Source organism: Perognathus longimembris, chromosome 1 (assembly GCF_023159225.1).
Source record: "Perognathus longimembris pacificus isolate PPM17 chromosome 1, ASM2315922v1, whole genome shotgun sequence".
Taxonomy (NCBI): domain Eukaryota; kingdom Metazoa; phylum Chordata; class Mammalia; order Rodentia; family Heteromyidae; genus Perognathus; species Perognathus longimembris.
In genome coordinates, this window is record NC_063161.1 from 132,925,890 (window position 1) to 132,946,214 (window position 20,325).

The 20,325-nt window shown below is 44.7% G+C and overlaps 2 protein-coding genes across 5 annotated transcripts in view; one reads left to right on the forward strand and one right to left on the reverse strand.

The window, feature by feature from the left end:
- The window catches only part of Tmod1 (tropomodulin 1), a 73,567-nt gene that overhangs the window by 5,604 nt on the left and 47,638 nt on the right, over positions 1-20,325 (forward strand). For 2 of the 4 annotated variants that reach the window (XM_048337879.1, XM_048337864.1), the window contains exon 2: positions 18,320-18,488. In XM_048337879.1, the coding sequence (XP_048193836.1) occupies positions 18,369-18,488 (120 nt within the window). In that variant the 5' untranslated portion in view covers positions 18,320-18,368. Of the gene's footprint in view, positions 1-2,747; positions 2,823-18,319; positions 18,489-20,325 lie in introns of those variants that run through there. The other 2 variants (XM_048337875.1, XM_048337884.1) reach the window with 2 other exon arrangements.
- LOC125345711 (52 kDa repressor of the inhibitor of the protein kinase-like) lies at positions 11,116-14,577 on the reverse strand. Its single transcript, XM_048337758.1, has one exon. The coding sequence runs from the start codon at positions 14,490-14,492 to the stop codon at positions 12,207-12,209; it is 2,286 nt and encodes a 761-aa protein (XP_048193715.1). The 5' UTR covers positions 14,493-14,577; the 3' UTR covers positions 11,116-12,206.

Here is a 20,325-nt window from a genome sequence, read left to right on the forward strand (position 1 = left end):
ATTCTCTCCTGTGCTTTGCAGTCAAGATCATGGTTTGTAGAATGTACACGTGAAATTATTGAGCCTTGGCTCAAAATCATAGTACCTTGATTTTGGATTGCTTACCAGTTGGTGCTTATGAGCACAGGCTGCTCAGTGCTGGAATGGGAGCTTTAGACACCTGAGACCCCAAAACATTTTAGGCCACTCAGGAATACGCAACTTTGAAGGTGACAGGAGGGATGTATGAAGTCAGACTTTCTCCATGCACACTCAAGAAGATTTAAACACAGCCTGGCCAGGCTCAGTGGCTCACACCTGTAATCCTAGCTACTCAGAGACTGAGATCTGAGGATCACGGTTCGAAGCTAACCCAGGAAGGAATTAACCACTGAAAAGCTGGAAACCTCAAGTGTTAGAGCACTAGCCTTGCCATAAAGCTCACAGACAGCCCTCGGACTCTCAGTTCAAACCCTAGGACTAACACCCAATAAAACAAAAATATACCATGCAGCCTGGATGGCAGTGTTTCATGGATGTGTGTGAGCATTTTATACTTCTTTCTACTTACACTTAACATAAACCTATACAGACAAGGTGACTGGTAAGAGCAGAAAAATTCTAGAGACAGGGCAGAAACCTTGGAGATTAGGGTCATGAAACTCTCTGAGGATCTGATTAATGCTTGCTCCAGATCAATGAAAACATCTAAACACAGAACAGTCCATGCATTGTTTCAATGGGTTCCAGGATCTCCCAGAAACCCCTTCAAAATAATTGGTTAAGAATACTCACCAGATAGCTGGGCACTGGTGGCTCACACCTGTAATCCTAGCTACTCAGGAGAATGAGATCTGAAAATCATGATTCAAAGCCAGACAGGTCAGGAAAGTCTGTCAGACTATCTCCAATTAACCAGAAAAAAAAAAATCAAAATCTGGAAGTGGAGCTGTGGCCCAAGTGGTAGAGCACTAGACTTGAGCAAAAAAGCTCAGAGACAGTGCCCAGACCTTGATTGAGTTCAAGCCCCAGGACCAGCAATTTTTTTTTAAAAGAGAGAGAAAAGAAGGGAAGGGAAGGAAAATCACAACAGAGAATAAGAGAAAAAGCAGACCAGCATCCTGGCTGAAGATGGCAACTGTATTTGGACATTTAGCTCTAAGATGAGTCCTGGCAGCCAAAGGGAGAAGGGAGATAAGATGAATTGTGTTACAAGGAAGAACATCAATCTTTCAGGAGACAGAAGTGTTTTCTGAGCCCTAAGTCTTGGTGCATTGTCACGATAGGCCACTGGATAAGCTTTGTGAAGGAGCTGTCCTTTACCAGCAGGTTAGAAAGCGTGGCACAGCAATTCAGAGCAGGGACTCAGGAATCATTTTGGACGGCATGCCATGCAATTCTGATAATTCTACCTTAGAGCATTATATATATATACATATATATAACATAATATGTATATAATATATAATATGTATATTATATATATATATATTCTAAGTAAAAAAAAAAGAAACAGAACGTGGACTCTGAAGACTACCTCCTTGGACTCAAATCTGAGCCCTATCAGGTACATACAGTGTGGTCTTAGGTATCTTTTTGCACCCTCTCTACTTTGGTTTCCCCCTCTATAGTGCAGGGTTGTTGTGGGGTTAGCTGTATAGCAGCACTAAGTGTGAGTTGTTACACTGTGGGAAGGCTGCATGGAGGGGCGATGCCCATGGGATCCAGTCAGGTTGCCTGCCCAGACTCTAACCCTGACTCTACCACCTGCTGGCTGTTGACTCAACTGTGCTCTCTGTGTGTTGGGTTAGTGTACCCTCCCCTACCAAGTCATGTCACCCTAGAACCCCAAAAGGGGATCTAACTTGCAAATAGGGTTGTTACTTACTTAACACAAGGCCATACTGCATGAGGGCAAGTCCTAAATTCAATGGAAAGAACAGCCCACACCCTGGGAAGTAGTAAAGATGGAGTCTGAGGCTGGACCAAAGCTCTGACGAGCTGAGGGCTTCAGAGACTACAGGAGGTAATGGAAGCTAGGAGAGTGAAACAGGGCAGATTCTCCTTCCTTCCCTGGATTCTCCCAAAAGGAGCCCGCCCTGTGACATCTTGACTGAATTTGTAGCCTTCTGAACTCTGACAATACATTCTGTTGTGTTAAGCCACCCATTTTGTGGTCATTTGTTCTAGCATCACTAGAAAACCTACACCGTCATTGAAGTCAGATTTTTTGTGTGCTGAAATTCTTTCACCTGCAACATGGGGAGGATAAAAAAAAATTACCTACGTCACAGAGTTAGTGGGATTGCAGGAAATGATTCATGCAAAGAGCTCAGCACTGCGCTATCTGTGTAGTCAGTACCGAATGGTACTCTGGAGGCTGGGGTGGGGCTTAGCTCCAGAAGACTTGCCTAGCATGTGCCAGTGCCATGAAAAGGTGGAGGAGGAGCAGAGGTGAAGAGGAGGAGGGCGAGGAGGGGAGGACTTGGGTAAGCAGGATACAGTGACACAAGGGGTAGTAAGTCCAAAGGAGCATGTCAACACAATTCCATTTTTTGTCTTCACCATAATTTATGTGCCCAGTGTCCCGTCAATCCGTTTGATGAGGTTTCTGGGTTTTAGAGTGATGGGGATTATGAAGAAATTTTGTACATATATTTTTGTACCATTCAGCCAGTAAAACTAATAAGATAAATTCCTAGAAGTGGAACTGCTGAGTCAAAGGGTGTGGGCTCCTTGACAGACAGGGCTTAAATTGTCTTGAAGGAGGGCACACCATTGCCACCCCTGTCCTGTGCTGAGCCAGACTCAGTTGGCAATTGGCAGGCTTTTCCCTTGGACTGGTGAGTACTCATGGATGATTTCTATCTTGCTTTGCTATAATGATGCGTGAGTTTTGTTGCCTGTGCATATGTTTATTAGTCATTTGTATTTTTTTCTCCTCCTCCTCCTCCTCCTCCCCCTTTCTCCTCCTCCTCCTAATCTTCTTTCTCCTTCCATCTTCCTTCTGCTCTTCCACTTTCTTCCTTCCTTCCCTCCTTCCTTCCTTCTTTCCTTTCCACCTTCTCCTTCATTCTTTCTTCCTTCTCCTCCTCCTTCCTTCCTTCCTTTCTCTTTCCCTCTCTTTCTCTTTCTTTTCCTTCCTTCCTTCTCCTCCTCCTCCATTCTCCTCATCTTCCTAATCTTCTTTCTCCTTCCCTCCTCCTCCTCTTCCTTCTCCTCTTCCTCTTCCTTCTTTCCCTCCTTCCTTCTTTCCTTGTGCCTCCTCCTCCTTCATTCTCTTTTCCTTCTCATCTTTCTTCCTTTCTTCCTTCCTTTTCTCCTTTTCCTTCCTTCCTTCCTTCCTTCCTCTCTTTCTTTCTCTTTCTTTTCCTTCTCTCCTTCCTTCCTTCCTTCCTTCCTTCCTTCCTTCCTTCTTTCCTTCCTTCCTTCTTTCCTTCCTTCCTTCCTCCTCCTCCTTCCAACCTCCTTCTCCTCCTTCTGTACTATTCCTGGTTTTTGTGTTTTTGCTCAAAGCTGGTACTCTGCCACTACAGCTCAACTTTTGGCTTTTTTTGGTGATTAATTAGCAATAAGAGTCTCTCAGACTTTCCCGCCCTGGCTGACTTTGAACAGCGGCCATCCTCACATATCATAGTAGCTAGGATTGTAGATATGAGCCATTGGTACCTAGCCTGTGTTTCTTCTTATATTGATTGACTATTCCTTTTCCCTTCCTGTATTTTTATGCACAGTTCTATTTCTAATGTTTGTTACTGTAAGAACTTTGTTGTATATTAAGCAAATTACCCTTTTGTTCTATTTTTCCCCCGATTTGTCATTTGCCTTTGGCATGCTTCATGCTCATTTTCATATTGTCTTTTTTCAGAAAATACAAAAACATATTTCACAAAGCTTTACTTTCTGTGGATACCTGCTGGGAGGCAAGGGGGTAACGTTCTTGTTTGTACAACAGGTGTAAGAAGGGAGCACTCCACAGTTGTTGGGCTTGGGGTGGGTTTTTTTTTTTTTTTTTTTTTGGTTGCTCATGGGGCTTGTTGAACTCAAGGCCTGGGCACTGTCTCTGAGCTCTTTTGCTCAAGGCTAATACTCTACCATTTTGAGCCACAGTTCCACTTCCAGTTTTCTGGGGGTTAAGGCTGCTTTTTTTTTTCTTTTTGCCAGTCCTGGGGCTTGGACTCAGGGCCTGAGCACTGTCCTTGGCTTCTTTTTGCTAAAGGCTAGCACTCTAACACTGGAGCCACAGCGCCACTTCCGGCTTTCTGTTTATGTGGTGCTGAGGAATTGAACACAGGACTTCATGCATGCAAAGTAAGCACTCTACCACTAGGCCATATTCCCAATCCCCCAGGCTGGCTTTGAACCACAATCCTCAAATCTCAGCCTCTTCAGTAGCTAGAATTACAGGTGTGAACCACCAGTGTTCAGTGCTCCACAGCTTTTCTACATATTACTTTCATTGTACCAATGCTTTTGACTTGTAGCTGTCAAATCCAATAGTAAGGCTAGTCTTTCATTCATTCATCCATACTGACAGCACTTGAGAGAGGGCTTTGCATAACCTCTGGAATAGGGGACTTGGTGCCCTCAAGTGTGGGAGGTACATAAGGCAATGAGGTATCTCCCACGGAATTCTGATGCTTTTCCTGTTTGTATTATGACGTCTGTCTTCTCGGAACCATCTGGAACTGGTATGGAGGAAGATGAATTAGATGTCTATCCTAGTGAGAGGGAAGGTAGCCTAAACTCAGGAAGCTGTGGAAAGGTAGGAGGAGGAGCCCCAGTGTGCTTGCAGCCTGGAAGTTGGTGGGCAGGCAGCTGGAATAGAGAGCTGCTGTGGGACCCCTGTTTTGGAACCCTGTTGCTTACAATGATTCATGTGGTGACTCAGACTCAGTGGTAAACTGCTCCCCCCCACCCACCCAAGAGATGCAAAATGGAGTCATGCGTGCATGCCCACACACAACCTTTTCTAATTTAAACTGTTTGACAGTTTTGCCTGGCGTGTGGACCTTCAAGACTCAGTGTTGGGACTCACATCAGCTGCAGAAAGTGACAGTGAAACACTGTGTTTAGTTATCCCTCCTCACTTTTTTAGCAGGTGCTTTCCTGTGTGACTAAGAGAATGAGCTCAGGCAGGGAAAATAAAGCAGACAGACAGAAAGCATGTCTTTTAGCTATAGCTGTGCCTCCTGCATTCATCACTCCATATACATTTTTCACAATAGAACCAAGCCTTAATGGGCTTTAAATCTCATCAACTCCCCTAATACTCAAAGAGACTTCAGCCCTCTCTGAAGGCCTCACCTAGGACTTCAGAATCTCTACGCACACATCTGTAACGACAGGTTCTTCCTACCTCACGAATCAGCCCAGTGCCTCTTGGGTATCATTATTGTCAAAAAAAACTCCTAATGTGGCTTAGAAATCTTTATGTCAGTGATCCCACCATATTCTTCCTTATCCCCAGTCAGCCCATTGGAGGGCTATAACCATGGTCCTCCTGGTCTCTCCACTATTTTATGTAGTTTCCTGTACCCCTTCTCTGATGCCTTTGGCACCACTCCAGAGAAGGCCTGTTTTGCTGAGGAGATTATCTGTGTGGTCAGTGGGTAGTCATAGGGGAATACACAATGAGATGCCATAAGATTTGGTAAGAATGTGGAACAAACAAGATGTTCATACCTTGCTGGTGATGTAAAATTGCACAGTTATTTGGAAAACTTCAACAATATCTACTGAAAGTTACTGTATGCCTACTAGTATATTCTACTTTGGGGTACATAGTTGTTGTTTTTTAAGTACACGAGTATTTCTACCAAATGCCATATTCATAACACAGATTGTGATTTTTAGATACTGAAAATGGCCTAAATGTCCATTCACAGTGGAGTAAGCAATTCAGTTATAGTATATCTGTAGAATACTATACAATAGTCAAAAAAGAAACTTGTTATAGTCAACAGATTTGCCAGTCTCACTGGTAAAATGTAGAGTGAAAGAAGCCGTGCCTAAGAGCCGTGTGCTCATCATATCTTGGTGTGAAGGTCATAGTAGTTACCTTTGAAGGAGATTGACTGGGGAAGGATAAAAGATAGCCTTCTGGAGAATTGGAAATGACCTCTATCTTCATCTGCGTATTAACATAGGTTTACATATGGGAACAGTCAGTTCATTTAAGACTTGTGCTGGATAGAATGTATATAAACTGTGTCTTATTTAAGAAGAAAAAAATATTGTTCAGAATAAAAAAAGAGTGGGGCTCCAGCACAAAGCTTAGAGGTCATGTCCCATGTCTGGCCACTATATTTTTACTTATCCTGCTGAGGTCTTACCCTGTTGATTTATGCAGATGGTTTGTCAGCCACATCTACCACCCCACAGCCTATAAATGTGGTTCATTGGGCCTGAGACCCTGAGGGGCAGAGAGAAGATGAAAGAAACCAGTGATCTGAGCTATGTCATTGTATCTCAGGTCACCTCCCTAGAACACACTTTGAGTGTCAGAAGTACTAAGAAGTACTCGGTGCTGTGGCCCTTGAGGCTGCTGTCAGAGCCAGGGAGAGCCAGCCCAGGTCTATAGGAGCCCTGGTCTAGGAGGGCTCTCATCTGTAATAGGCTGACTTAGATGCAAGGTGGTAAATGAAGAAATAACATGGGTGACACCATCCCAAGATCTCTATCTTATCTTCCCACCTTCTATAAGCTTCCAGAATCCTGGGGTCTCCCTTTCTATCTTTATCTCTCCCACAAAGGCCTGAAATGCCTCACACATAATGAGTGCTCAGTAAACAATCACCCAATGAATCAGGTCATGGAAACTGAGATCCATAGAAGTGGACTCAAGGTGGCATAGTGTGGCTCAAGGTCCCATAGCCAGTCTTTAAGTCCAGTCAGGAGTTAAAGGCAGTTAATGTCAGGGCTGTCCTGCCATTGCAGGGTGGCCCCAGCTTCCTTCTGCTCTTGGGGACTGGAGATTGATTGCAATGAGTTGAAAGGCACTGGAGGGAAAAGAACCATCACAGGTGTGAGAAGACCGCACATGACTCTGGAGCCTTTAGGGTGTGTGCTCTGGGCATAGGGCTGGGGAACCGGTTCTACTCCCTCACAGGTGCACAGAATCCTGCTTATCCAAACCCTGCTGACCCTGTGCTTGGTTGGTTGCCTTTCCATTACTGCCTTGGAATTCCTAGTAATCTCATCTTTGAACGTGTAGCTTATATGCAAGCCCAGTGAACGGTCTGCAGTCCCCTGGTTTAAAAGTTCTACCCATAGGTTGTGCCACTTCCTGCTGCCTCTCTGCTTCTAGGGATGGGTTCTTCGTCTCCAGCTCCCCTAACCCCAGGCCTCCACCAGTCCTTCCTTCTCCCTTACTCCTGCCCAGCTACCACAAGGTCCTCTGTGCCTGACCCCTTTCCGTGATACCTTCAGCTGGAAATGCTGCAGGGCTTGCCTCTGTCACTCATCTTCCTCTTATTCAGGTCCCCAGAGGCTTGGCCTATAGATGACAATCCCTTGGTATTGCAAGCTATAGCCCAAGACATTAGGAACAGGGGATGAAGGACTGTGTCAGAACAGTGACCAGCATCAAGAGGAATGCCCTGAGACTCCACGCCCTGCAGGGAGCCTCTATCCTATGTCTAGCAGGAGAGAGAACCTGGCAGCTCATGGCTTTCTTACGACAGCATCAAGTCAACTTCTGCGCATTGCGACACCCAAAATCTTTACATTTTGGTATCTTCTATCTTTTTTCTGCTTTCTGAACAAAGGATCCTTTGGGTTGTTTTGTTTTGTTTTGTTTTGTCTTAACACTGAGTCCAGCAAATTTTGTAGTTGGATATAGCTGACAGAGTCTCACCCAGAAGAGCTCTGCCACCTCTTACAGGATTTTAGAAGTGAGATGGCCTGAGATTTAAACCTGCGTGGCTGGGAGAGGTTGATTCCTTTCTATCCACTTTCTTCCTCTCCTGTCTTCTGTCTGGACCCCATCCCAGGTGTCAATATGCAGGTTGCACGTGAGTTGTTTTTATCATCTGTGAAGGTCTCTGCACATCAGAGGTGTGGCTATTGGCGTAACCATTGTGTCATGCTTCGTGACCTTGCTCTTAACCCTAAACACTGAGGAAGTTAAGTTCCTCTCAAACATCCATTGCCCTCTTGTCTACCCCTTCCTTGCCCACCTGAGTGCTGGCTCACTTGCTCCCCTTGTCTGCTGACCTGAGTAGGGTTTTTCCTTGTCCTCTCTGTTCCCAGGGATCTATGTCCCTGACTGACAGTTCAGCTCAACCCTTCAGTAAATTTGCCCTTTTACTGAGCCAGGCCAAAGCTGGGCACTGAGGTGTGGTGATAGCAGATATAACGGCGGGTGTCCCTCACCAGCCCCACCTGGAGGCACAATCAGAAACTGCAGGAGCGGATGTGGAAGAATGGAGCTGTGAGGCTTCCTGAGACTGCAGACATGGAGGTAGGCAGAGACCGTTCCAGGCTGAGGACCAGCATAGCCTAGGACTAAAATCTCAGGATCGCTTAGGGACAGAGGGGTCTGGAGAGCCAGGAGAGGAAAGTCTGTGGTGTGATTAGAAATGGAGGTGGCCTAGGGAGGGTCACCAGATCTTGAATGGTGTCAAACTCTAGGTGAGGAGTTTGGTCTCCGTCATAACAGTGCTGTTGCTAGAAGTGATTTTCACCTCCATCTTTGGAGGAAAGAAGAACTAAGGCACAGGAATAGGCCTAGGACTTTTAATAACATAGATAATAAAGAGTAAGTGCCATGAGAAGGGAGTAGGAGGCAGATCAAGGGATGTTAAGTGGCTGGGGATATAGCCTAGTGGCAAGAGCACTTGCCTCATATACGTGAAGCCCTGGGTTCGATTCCCCAGCACCACATATACAGAAAATGGCCAGAAGTGGCGCTGTGACTCAAGGGGCAGAGTGCTAGCCTTGAGCAAAAAGAAGCCAGGGACAATGCTCAGGCCCTGAGTCCAAGGCCCAGGACTGGCAAAAAAAAAAGGGGGGGGGGATGTTAAAGTGCCACGCGCTGGTGGTTCACACCTATAATCCTAGCTACTCAGGAGGCTGAGATCTGAAGGGATGGAGAATCAAAGCCAGCCAAGGCAGAAAAGTCTGTGAGACTCTTACCTCCAATTAACCACCAAGAAGCCAATTTGGTTCAAGTGTGGCTCAAGTGACAGAACTCCAACCAGGCAAGAGTATGCAAGGTCTTGAGTTTAAGCCCAATGCCAGCCCCATTGTAAGAAACATCATTCCAAGGATGGGTGGTGGTGGTGATGCTTGCATAAGAAGATGAGAAGTATCTGAGAACACTGAGGGTAGAGAGAAGGGCAGAGCACGGAGGAGCAGGATCCCTGCTAGGAAACTCAACAAGAACGGGCAGAGAAGGAGGAGGAAAGCCAAGATTTTGAGCTTTTGCTATTTTGTTTTGAGAAGCAAGAGCCCAATCCATTCAAGGTGCCTCTTGTTATTTGGCTTAGATACGCAAGGGCCCATTCTAGGGTGCACTGTGTGTGGATCACAGGGCCAGGGAGCTCATGGGAATTCAACTGGAGACATAGTCATCTCAGCCTGAGGGAGCAGGGGCCTGGACATCTGAGGCCCCAGTCTTCTCCCTTGGTTACTGAGGTTGCACGAAGTATACGTCTCATTGGGATTCTTGCTGTATGGTCTCAGCTTCCACCTGTCATGGTCACTCAGCTTCTCTCTTCCCCCTACCCATAGCTTCCCTTACTACCAACCTCATTCTCTTCTTATGGCCCACATCAATACTTTCCAGGGTTGAATTGTGTAAGTACAACCCTCCCCCCACCACTGCAAGTTGCACCTGTGAATATGACCTTATCTGGAAATGGTCTTTGCAGATGAGCAAGTTAATGTCATTAAGAAATCCTTAATCCAATATGATTCCTGTCATTTTTCTTAAAAGGGGAAATTCCAACTCAGATACATATGTGGGGGAGACCACATAAGTGTCTGACACAGGGAGAAAGTCAGCTGTCAGCCAAAGTACACCTGAATCTACCAGAGCCAGGAGCGAGGCCTGGAGCAGATTCTCTATCAGAGCCCTCAGCAGAAATGTCCCACTCACACCACGTTGCTTGGGATTTCCAGCCTCCAGAATGGAACAGCTGTACATTTTTATTGTTTCTGACACTCAGTTCATGGCATTTTGTTATGGTGGTCCCAAGAAAGAATTCATTTATCTAAATAACCCCATCGCCCTTCCCCCATCTCTTCTCCCTCTCCCTCTCACTTGCTTGGTGGTTGATGCTAGAGAAGCCATTGGCAGAATGGCTGTAAAAGAGAATTTCATTCTCCTAGAGCCTCCATTCAGACCTTTCTCCTGCTGATTCCCTGATGGGTAGCCTCAGCCTTAACCCACCAATCTTTACTTTCAACTTGCCAAGGTTTACTTCCTGGCACCACTTGTCAAATCTGGGGGTTTCAGGAGGGACAGCAGCCTCATAGTGGCTGAGACTAATTGAGCCAAAATAGACTGTGCCCAGCCCTAGGCTCAGCCCTTACCTGCTTTTACCTTATGCATAACATCCTGTGGGTGAGTCTTCAGTCTTCAACTTTTCCTATGAGTTACAGAATCCTTTCTTCAAGGGAACTCTTCTTTGGAACCCCCAAATAAATAAATCAAGTAATATGAAGAAGTGCTTTCTTAGTGATATCTGGGCACCGTTCAAAAACCACCCAGGTATTTCTGTTCTATCATTTTACAGATGAGCACACTGAAGCCCAGAGAATGGAAGGAACTTAGTGTGAGTGACCGGGGTGTTATTCTTATAATGAAGTCACCAACCAAAGTCCTGAGAATGTCAGGCCTGTGCCCATTGCCACCCCCCCCCTTGCCTTTTTAAAGATTACTTTTTTTTTTAATCTTACTTTTAATATTTTATATACCTTGAGTAATACACTCCATATCAAAAAAGCCACAAAACACTTCATCTTGAAATGTGCAACTGATTACTGTAAGAAAGTTTACAAGAATGTGTTTTGACTCCACAAAAAATAATATATCTGGGGATTTAGCTCAGTGGAAGAGCACTTTCCTGGCAAGTGCAAAGGCCCTGAGCTCGGTCCTCAGCTCTGGAAAAAAAAAAAATTTACCTGAACTTTAAACAAAATTCACATTTTATTTAGATTGAAATAAACTATACAAAATTGATTTTCTTCACCAAAAATAACAGCAATCTTTTTCTGTATTATTTCTAGATAAACCACAAAACATTTATTTTTGTAGGTTTTTCTTGTAAATCAAGACGAGGCAGTAGATATAATCATGGAAAAAGACAGAAACAGACAAGTCAGTTGCCTGTGTAGCTGGCCCTTGATTCTGTCTTGACCATGAAGCAGAAGTGTTCTACATTTACCTGCCGAAAAGCTTATGAAAATGTAGGCTCAACAAAGGAATGTAAACAGCAACAATCAGATGTAAAGCAGCAAGGGCAAGCTCTTCCATTCAAACTTCAATTGTGGCTTGTTCCTCTGAGTTCCTTTGACAGATAAACTCTACACTGAAACCTTTGGGTGAGAGTACAAATTTCTCTCTCTGGTAATTCCCTTAACTATCCCTTACAGATTTTTCACCTTTGTGCTGGGCACTGAACCCAGAGCTTTGTGCATGCTAGTTAAGTGCTCTACCCCTGAGCTACATCCCTAGCCCCTGGTTTTTTGAGACAGGATCTCATTATGTAGCCCAGGCTGGTCTTGAACTTGACATCTTCTTGCCCCCAACTACCCAGTACCCAGTGCTGCCAATACAGTTTTAACATTATACTTAAAACTCCTATCAGTCGAAAGCCAATGGTGAGCTTCATTGTAACATTTCATAAAGTGAACTCCTTCCTTTTCCATACTTCCTCAAATTCATTTTCATCAAATGATGGGTAACTACCTGACAACTAGATCCACAGTGGTAATGTTGTGTCTAAAATGCCTTAACTAAAACAGTTCCACAGTGACGCTATCAGAGGGCACCCAGAGGTAAAGCGTGGCACTTCCAATGCCGTCTTCTGGAAGAAGAGACAGGTATTCAAAGCATGAAAATTCAAACAGGGGCCACTTACATAAGCAGATTATCAATGGCTAGTATTCATTTGGAGGCCCAGAGGCAATGACAGTCAGTGATTAAGTGGCCTACAATACCTTACTTAACAGCTTTTCTTCCAAATATCAAATATGAGAAAGCCCATTTAAAAAGTCTCTTAAGTATTTTCAACGGTTTCTGAATTATCTGTAGGAAGCTCTGACTTAGTTGTATAAAGTTTGATATATGTGTCCACCATTAGATCCAGATCATGTTTTATATCAAAATTTATGTTAAGCAAAGCCAAGTTACTGGACCTTTGGTCTGTCAAAGTGTTCCTTAAGTATGCTTTGAGACGTTTTCGTCCATTTTCATAGCGCTCATTTTCAACCTTCATCACAGGAAGAATACACAGGACCTTCAGCAAGGCATACACGTTAGGAAAAAACTTGATGTCAGGCAGATGAAGGGCTTCATAAATGGTAGATGGAAGCTCTATATCTTTGCCCCTGTGTTTCCACTTAATTCTCCAGCAATGAAGCTCGGCTGAGAGAGTGTCAGGGTTGGGTAAGTCACTTCTATACATGTCAGCATGGTGTTCCTCCGATGTGTTGAATTTGAGCTGGCCCATGACTGAGGGAACCAGAGACAAGCATTTAAGAGCTCTGAGGTGTTGCTCTGAGAATATGTCTTTAAGTTCCTGAATAATATGCTCCACCGTTGGAACACTCAGGGTTTCTTTATAGTAACTCTCAGAGGTTAGCTGAGATTCCACATTACCCTGCTGGGCCCTACGGAATTTTCCAGGGAGTTTCATTTGGATATCAAGCTTGGTTGCCAAATTTGTGGCTTCCTCAAACCAAAATTCATGATAAACTTCAATGTTTTCCATCACTTCATTGAGCGAATGAAGCACTGCAGTCAGGCTACTGGCCGCAAAGAAGACATCAGAAGTTTGTCCCTGGAGATTTTTCCCAAAGGCTCTTGTAAAAGATAAGACATTTTTAAGAACAACAACAGTAACAATGAAATCAAAATCTGTCACTGCACTGCAGAGAACAAATGCTCGGCCAGCTATGTAGTTGTTCCATCGAGTATTTGTGTCATTGTTGATGCCATCTAAACACAAAACAAGTGCTTGCAGGAGATCCACTAAAATTTCAAAAGCATCATGCCTGCCTGTCCACTGAGAATGACAAATTTCCTTCAGTTCTTTGCCTCGTTCTTCACTATTTTGAAAAAGAACAGAAATTACATTGTCAAGCTCTAAAAGCAGTTGTGGTGATCGATGGAAAAAAGAACAAACTTCCTCAATGGTTCCTAATGCAATGGACACCCCCATCACAGGGACTGATTTTGCCAACCACATGTTTAAGGCACAGGAAGAACAGAGTGTGTAGATAGCTTGGGGATATTTCTCTAAAAGTCTAGAAGCAACAATTTTCATTTTGGAGGAAAACCCGCTAGAGACAATGTAGGCCTGGCCCCGACAGTACTCCATATTGAGCCCCCACTTCTCAGTTATCGTAGCATGAAATTTCACTGCCAGGATCTCCGCATCGGCTTCATCAGGCAGGAAGCCCACAAATTCCTCTCTCAGGTTATGCGACTCATCGACAAACCTCACCAGCACGGGGAGGTGCTCTTCCCCTGCTATGTCCACCGCGTCGTCGGTGACGATGGAGAAGAAGTGGGAGTCCCGTACTTCCCTGAGGGTCTCTTCCCGAACGCAGCTCTCACAGATCTCTAGCATCTGTCTCTGCTGTGTCTTGGAGCAGAACAACGTGTTCACCGCCGTGGTCTCGAAGCGCTTTCTCAGAACCTCCTCACCGGAATTTATCCGGCACTCCAGCAGTGCCTGGAAGTTATCGGGCGTGAAGAGCCCGTAGGGGATCTCATCAGCCTCGTGCCCATCCAGAGGAATGTTTTGTTTTCCCATAAGAATCAAAATTTCAAATAGCGACTTCAGGTATTCCTTGTTTTCCTTCTCTTCGAGGGTTAAAGGTAAAATGTCTTCGTCCTGCTGGTCACTCTCCTCTACACTGGGGTTCTGAGCAGTGCTGTTGTTTGTTTCTTTGTGTTTTTGTTCCTGTTCAGAAGTTTCATCAATTTTTTTCTGTTTCAGTGTCCTGATTTCATCTTCACTCAATTCTTTTATTCGTTTTCTATGTCTGCTATGTGGATTGTTCAAATGACTGGTAAGATCAAATATTGTTGGAATTGCATTATCTCGAAGAACTGTCCTATAAGGACTAGTTCTACAGATCATGGAGGTCTCAAAGTGTTTGGCACATAGTCGATAATGCTTATTCAGCTGATCAGGTGTTTTATCTTCCAAGTCTGCTCTCCTACAATTCTCCACCCATTTCTGGCATCGGGCCGGGTCCCGCGGGAACCTGAAGAAGGCCAGGTCGGACTGCGTGCTCTTCCGCGTACAGTTGGGGGCCGCGCAGAAGTTCGGCATGGTGGCCCGGCCGCCCGCCCGGCCGCCCTCCCCGCCGCCTCGGGGCCGCGGCCCGCCTGTCGGGGCCCGGCAGGGGCGGGGAGGGCTAAAGATTACTTTTTAACAGTTATAAAATGCAATCTGTTCCAAGCTATCTTTTCAGACTCCGCTTGCAATGGGACTCTCTTTACCTGTGGATTTCATCTCCCTCCCACCCTGTCTCCTTCCATGGAGACTGGATATGTTATAAAGCAAGGGGGGTTATTTATCTCATGATTTGGAGGCTAACAAATTCATGGCCAAAGAGCTGCTTCTAGTCAGTCTCTGGTCCTTGTGGCTACATCTCAATATGGCAATGTATCATGTACCAAAGTTAGAAAATCATACAAGATGATGGGAAGCCAGAGAACAGGAAAGAGCTAGTCTTGCTCTTGTTCTAACAACTTCCTCTGGTGAGAATTGACTCATTCCTCAAGATTAGCACTAATCCTTCCAGTGGGGAATGCCTCTATCAACCTAATTACCTCCCTCTAGGCTCCACCTCTTAAAGGTTCCATCACTTCAAGCCTGCCACTCGACGTCAATCAAACTTTCAGCACATAAATCTTCAGGAAGCAAACCATGTCCAAACCATAGCAAAGACCAAAGCTTTGTGCTTTTGTAGAGATACTCGTTTGAGGCTGCCCTGAACATCTGTGGGAGTTGGTTCTGAAAGCGTCTTGGTCCTGGGATGAGGATTGTCATTCCTCTCTCTCTTTCTTGGCCTCACTGAGGAAAAACCAAATTAGGTGGTTCTGATCGAAGCCCTTCAGGCAGCATTTTCCTCTATACCAGAGCATTGTCAGCTGTTTGTGCTTTCTTTGGAAGCAAATGGAAATTAGTCCGGGGGGCAGCCCATTTATGGTCGGAACATTGCATTCTTGGGGTCTGGTCAAAGGAATATGTCAGCCCAAAGTGGACCTTCCTTAGAGAAAACGATGGCAATGGTTTCTGTATTTGAGGAGCAAGTCATCCTTATCAAGACATCTGTCACCTACTTCTATACTCCCAGCTGTCATCCCGCTTCACCTTACATTGAATAAAATGTGCCCTCTGCTTTCTGAAATGCAGGCTTTTGCTGATAGTTTAGGAGAACTTTTAGCTAGGTGCTGTTGGCTTACATGAGTAATCCTGGCTACTCAGGAGGGTGAGATCTGAATATCATGGTTCAAAGCCAGCCCAGGCAGGAAAGTCCCGGAGACTCTAATCTCCACTTAACCACCAGAAAACCAGAAGTGGTGCTGTGGCTCACTGTGTTAGAGTGCTACCCTTGAGCAAAAAGAGCTTAAGGAAAGAGCTTAAGGACTGTGCACAGGCTCTGAGTTCAAGCTGACAAAAAGAAAGAGAGGGAACTTTGGTTTTAGTTTATTTTAGGTTGGTTTCATTGTTTTTAATCAGCAATACATCTGAAGTTCAGATTGATTGGTTGGTTGTCTTTTCCTGGTTTTCATTTTTATCTACCATGAAAAATTCCACTTATCCTGTAACAGCTGAGCCCTGGGATTTGTATTTGGTGTATTTGTTTGTTCATTTGCACAGGGGTCTCAGAAAAAAGCAAACCTGCTGTGCAGAGGGGATGCTGATTCTGTAAGTGTGCCAGGACTGCTGTAACGAAGTACCACAAACTGAGTGGCTGAAGTAATAGGAATGTATTGTCCACCAGTTCTGGGTCAAGGTGTCAACAGAATGGGTTCCTCCTGGCGACTGTGAGGGAGAATCAGTTTTAGCTTTCTCTCCCAGCTCCAGCCATTTGCTGGCAGTCTTTGGTGTGCAGAAATTTTACCCTGCTCTCTGCCTGCATCTTCTGCCTGCCTTGTCCATTGTTCTTTGTGCGTGCCTAAGTCTGAATTTCCCTTTTCTATAAGGACACAAGTCACATTGCATTATCATCATCATTGGATTAGTATTATTGTGCTCCAGGATGACCTAATCTAAACTTAATTAATAATATTTGCAACAATTCTGCGAGAGATGCATTTTCAAAGAAGATCCTGTTCTTACTTGTAATGTACTGTTGGGTTATTGCAGGAGTGGGGGCTAGAACTTCATTATATATGTTTTGGGAGTCACCTGTCACCCTGATTTGAGGCATGGTACTACATTTCTAGTGTGCAGGGATACGAACTGCTATCTTCCCTGTTTGTCCACCCAAAAGAAAGATGATGGCTCAGCTCAGGAAGATGGGCACACATGTGGGAACAGACTCACATAGAGAGATTATAGCAGCCCTTCAGCAAGCTCATAGTTTCTAAAAGAAGAAGAGCCTGAAAAGGTGTCAATGGCTCATGCCTATAATCTGTGCTACTCAGGAGGCTTAGACTTGGGGAGTCACAGTGTGAAGCTAGCCCAGGAAGAAAAGTCTATAAGACTGTGTTTCCTATTAACCAGAAAAAAAAGCTTGGCTAGTGGCATGGCTCAAGTGGTGGAGTACCAGTCATAAGCAAATAATCCAAGCAAGTACAAGGCCCTTAAGGTCCAATCCCAGTAGCAGAATTAAAACCAAACCTGGAACCTCCTCAGGGCTTATGGAATACCAAAGGCAGGTAAAGAACTGGGATTAGATTCACTTCAATGAGAAGCTTCCTGCTGTAGGCACAGCCCTGGGCTCTCAGCCCAGCCCATAAAGAAGCCACAGCAGGACGAAGACAGCAGCTTTACAGAGAGGTGTGGCCAGTGCTGGGCTGTGATGAACTACTTCAGTCAATCTGTTGTCACCCCACAGGTCAGGTGAGAGGCCCTGGGGTATAGTGGGGAGCTCCTGTAGGGTGATATCAAACCCTAGGCCATCCCTCAGTTTCTTCGTGGATAAAATGGCTTTAATTAAAAGACCTAACTTGTAGGCTGTGTCAAGATACAGGAATGAAATGTGATGGTCGTGAGAAGTAGCAGACATAGGGGCTCACATATGGGTGTGTCTGTCACTGGTGACATGGAAAATGAACAGTAAAGAAAGCAGCCTGCAAATGGCAGGCAGTTGTGGACCCCTGTTCCCTTGATACCCCTGGGTAAATCACTTACTTCCTTTAGCTGGGGGTGATGGGTTCTGGTGAAGACACTATCTTTCAGGCCTAGTATCTATGACAGATGTCAGCTAGAGCACTGTGGACTGGAAGGGCCAACAGACCTATGTTCAGATTGTTAACCTGCCACTTCCTAGCAGTGCGAATTGGGTAAGTCCCTTAACTTCTCAAAACCCAATGTTCTTGTCTGTAAAATGAGGATAATGATAAAGACCCTCTGCATAGGTTTAACTTGAAAATCCTTGTAAAGTGCTTATTTAGCATGTGGCTTGGCATTTGGTAGTACAAGTTAGTGCTTTCTTTAAGGCTACCTTTTTTCCAGACTGAATGAGATATGGTAGGTGACAGCCTCCATGCAGTAGGCATTCCCTTTATTTCATCTCCTCCCTACTTAAAAAGTAGACATGGTTGGGGGAAGAGGGTTCCCAGCATCCATGATTCTCACTGAGACATTGGGTAGAGGGATGTCCAGGAGAGAAATGGAACTACTTGAATAAAATTATTTTCAAATATTCATTCATAAGGCACTCAAAATCACCCATGCTCTCCAAATGAATAGCTGTGTGCATTGCAATCAACAGTTTATTCAATCACATGACCTAAAGACTTTCACCTTGTTTAGGATTTCTTATAGAAGTCTCCCGCCTTGAAGGAGTGTTCAATATGGTCATTATCAACCTAGTGATTATAAAGCATGATGCTCCAAGCACTACGTGAAAAACAAGCATCTTTTTCCTTGAAAGGAAATCTTTGAAGGGTCTTTCTGAGATTCTTTCCCCTTCCTGATAGGTCATAGATCAGCACTGAAACTCAGAAGATAAAGAGAAGTCCTTCTATCATGTCCTACAGACGAGAGCTAGAGAAATACCGCGACTTGGATGAAGATGAGATTCTGGGAGCCCTCACCGAAGAGGAGCTCAGGACCCTGGAAAATGAGCTGGATGAGCTGGATCCTGATGTGAGTAGCCTGAAAGAGAAATTGGGTTCAGGGAGCACTGTGGTCACCTAGGAGAGGGGCAGGATGCACTTCCTGAAGCCACCACTGCCATTTTCTTATATGGAAACCATATTGGAATGATGTTACCATGGCAGTTTAAAAAAATGTTATATTATGTTATATTATTTTGGGTTCTCCAGGAGAGAGAGAGAGAGAGAGAGAGAGAGAGAGAGAGAGAGAGAGAGAGAGAGAGAGAGAGAGAGAGAGAGAGAGATTATAAGTAATCAATCAGCTCATGAGATTTGGGAAGATGACAAATCTTAATCTACAAACCAGCAGAATTAATGATACTACTCTAGTCTAAACACTGGCAGGCTGAAGACCTAGGAAGAGCCATTGTTCAAATGTGAGCCCAAAGGCAGGCAGAAGAAAACATTGTCAGTTAGGCAGGAAGAAATCTCCTCTTCTTTATGGAAGGTCAGCTTTTCTGTTCTATTTAGGCCTTCAACAGATTGGAGGGTCCACCCACGACAGAGAGGCCATCTGTCTAAGTACATTCTACAGAGGCACATGCTCATCTCATCCAGAAACTTCCTCACAGACACAACCAGAATAGCATTTGACCAAAGGGCTGGGGACCTGTGGCCCAGGCAAGTCGATTAACCAGCACAAGTCCACCTCTTTGACAACCTGGCACCCATGGGCATTTCTTACCATCATCCATTTCCAGATAAAGACAGTAACAGGTCATAACAAGATATAACCAATCTGTGCACAAGGGACAACCCATCCATCCCTTCCCCAGGAGAGGAGACAAAATCCTTGAGTGCTGTTTACTCTGTTTCTTGATATCGTATAACTTAAACATTGTGATGGGAAATTAATAAACTTAAATCCTATGATTTAAAAAAGCCAACACAAGCTTATATTACATAAGAAGGGTATAAGAGAGAGGAAAAACCAAAGATGTTTGCAGTATACAAGTATGTCCATAAAAGAAGGAAGAAATCCTCATGACAATTACAGTTCCTCTCACTGTTCAGGTAGAAGTAGCTGATATTTAAAGTTCTCTTCTTCCATCACTCATTCATTCTGTAGTCCCTAGCCTTCAACAAGTATCTTAGCTGGTTGCTGGTTGTGGAAGTTCTTTATCTGATGAGGTGACCTTCATCTTAAAGGTTCTGAGGCATTAATAGTCCTGTCTGGGTTGGGTTGCTGTACTTTTCCATTAACCTTAGTCATCAGAAAGGACCTCTCATCCTCCACATTCTTCTCTCTCCTCCACTGTGGAATAGTAGTCCAACTGTCCTCTGATAGTTACACTCTGTCACCCCAGCCAGCCCTGTGACCCCTCTTTTTTGTCTGTTGATTCTGAGGCATAAAGAACCCAGTGGACAGGTAGCAGTGTTAACTTCCTCCTGTTCCATGGGGTCATTGTGACTCCTGTGAAAGAAAGCATTGCTCCTTTAGAACTGAGACCTCTACAGAATCGGAGCATAATGTCCAGGGAACAGGAAGTAGAAATGTGGCTATTGGGTCTCTGAGGACAACGGTAAAGGCTGCCATTCATGTTTCTAATCTTGGTTTCTGGGCTTGTGGATCTTGGCTCTGGGAGAAATAGCATCCTATGGGAGTCCCTGATTGTAAGCATACACAGCCTTTTGGAGAACCTTGGTCCAGCCCTGCCCAGTACTTCTCCCTCGCTGGTGCTGTAACTGTGTCATCAAAGGGCCACTTCACTATTCCAGCAAGCCCTGGGTTTCTGCCAAGAAAGATAGGATGAGAAGAATTCTTTGTTGAAAAACATCATTTGGTTGATGTTTTATCATCAGGTCTCACAATGGGCATGTCTAACAAG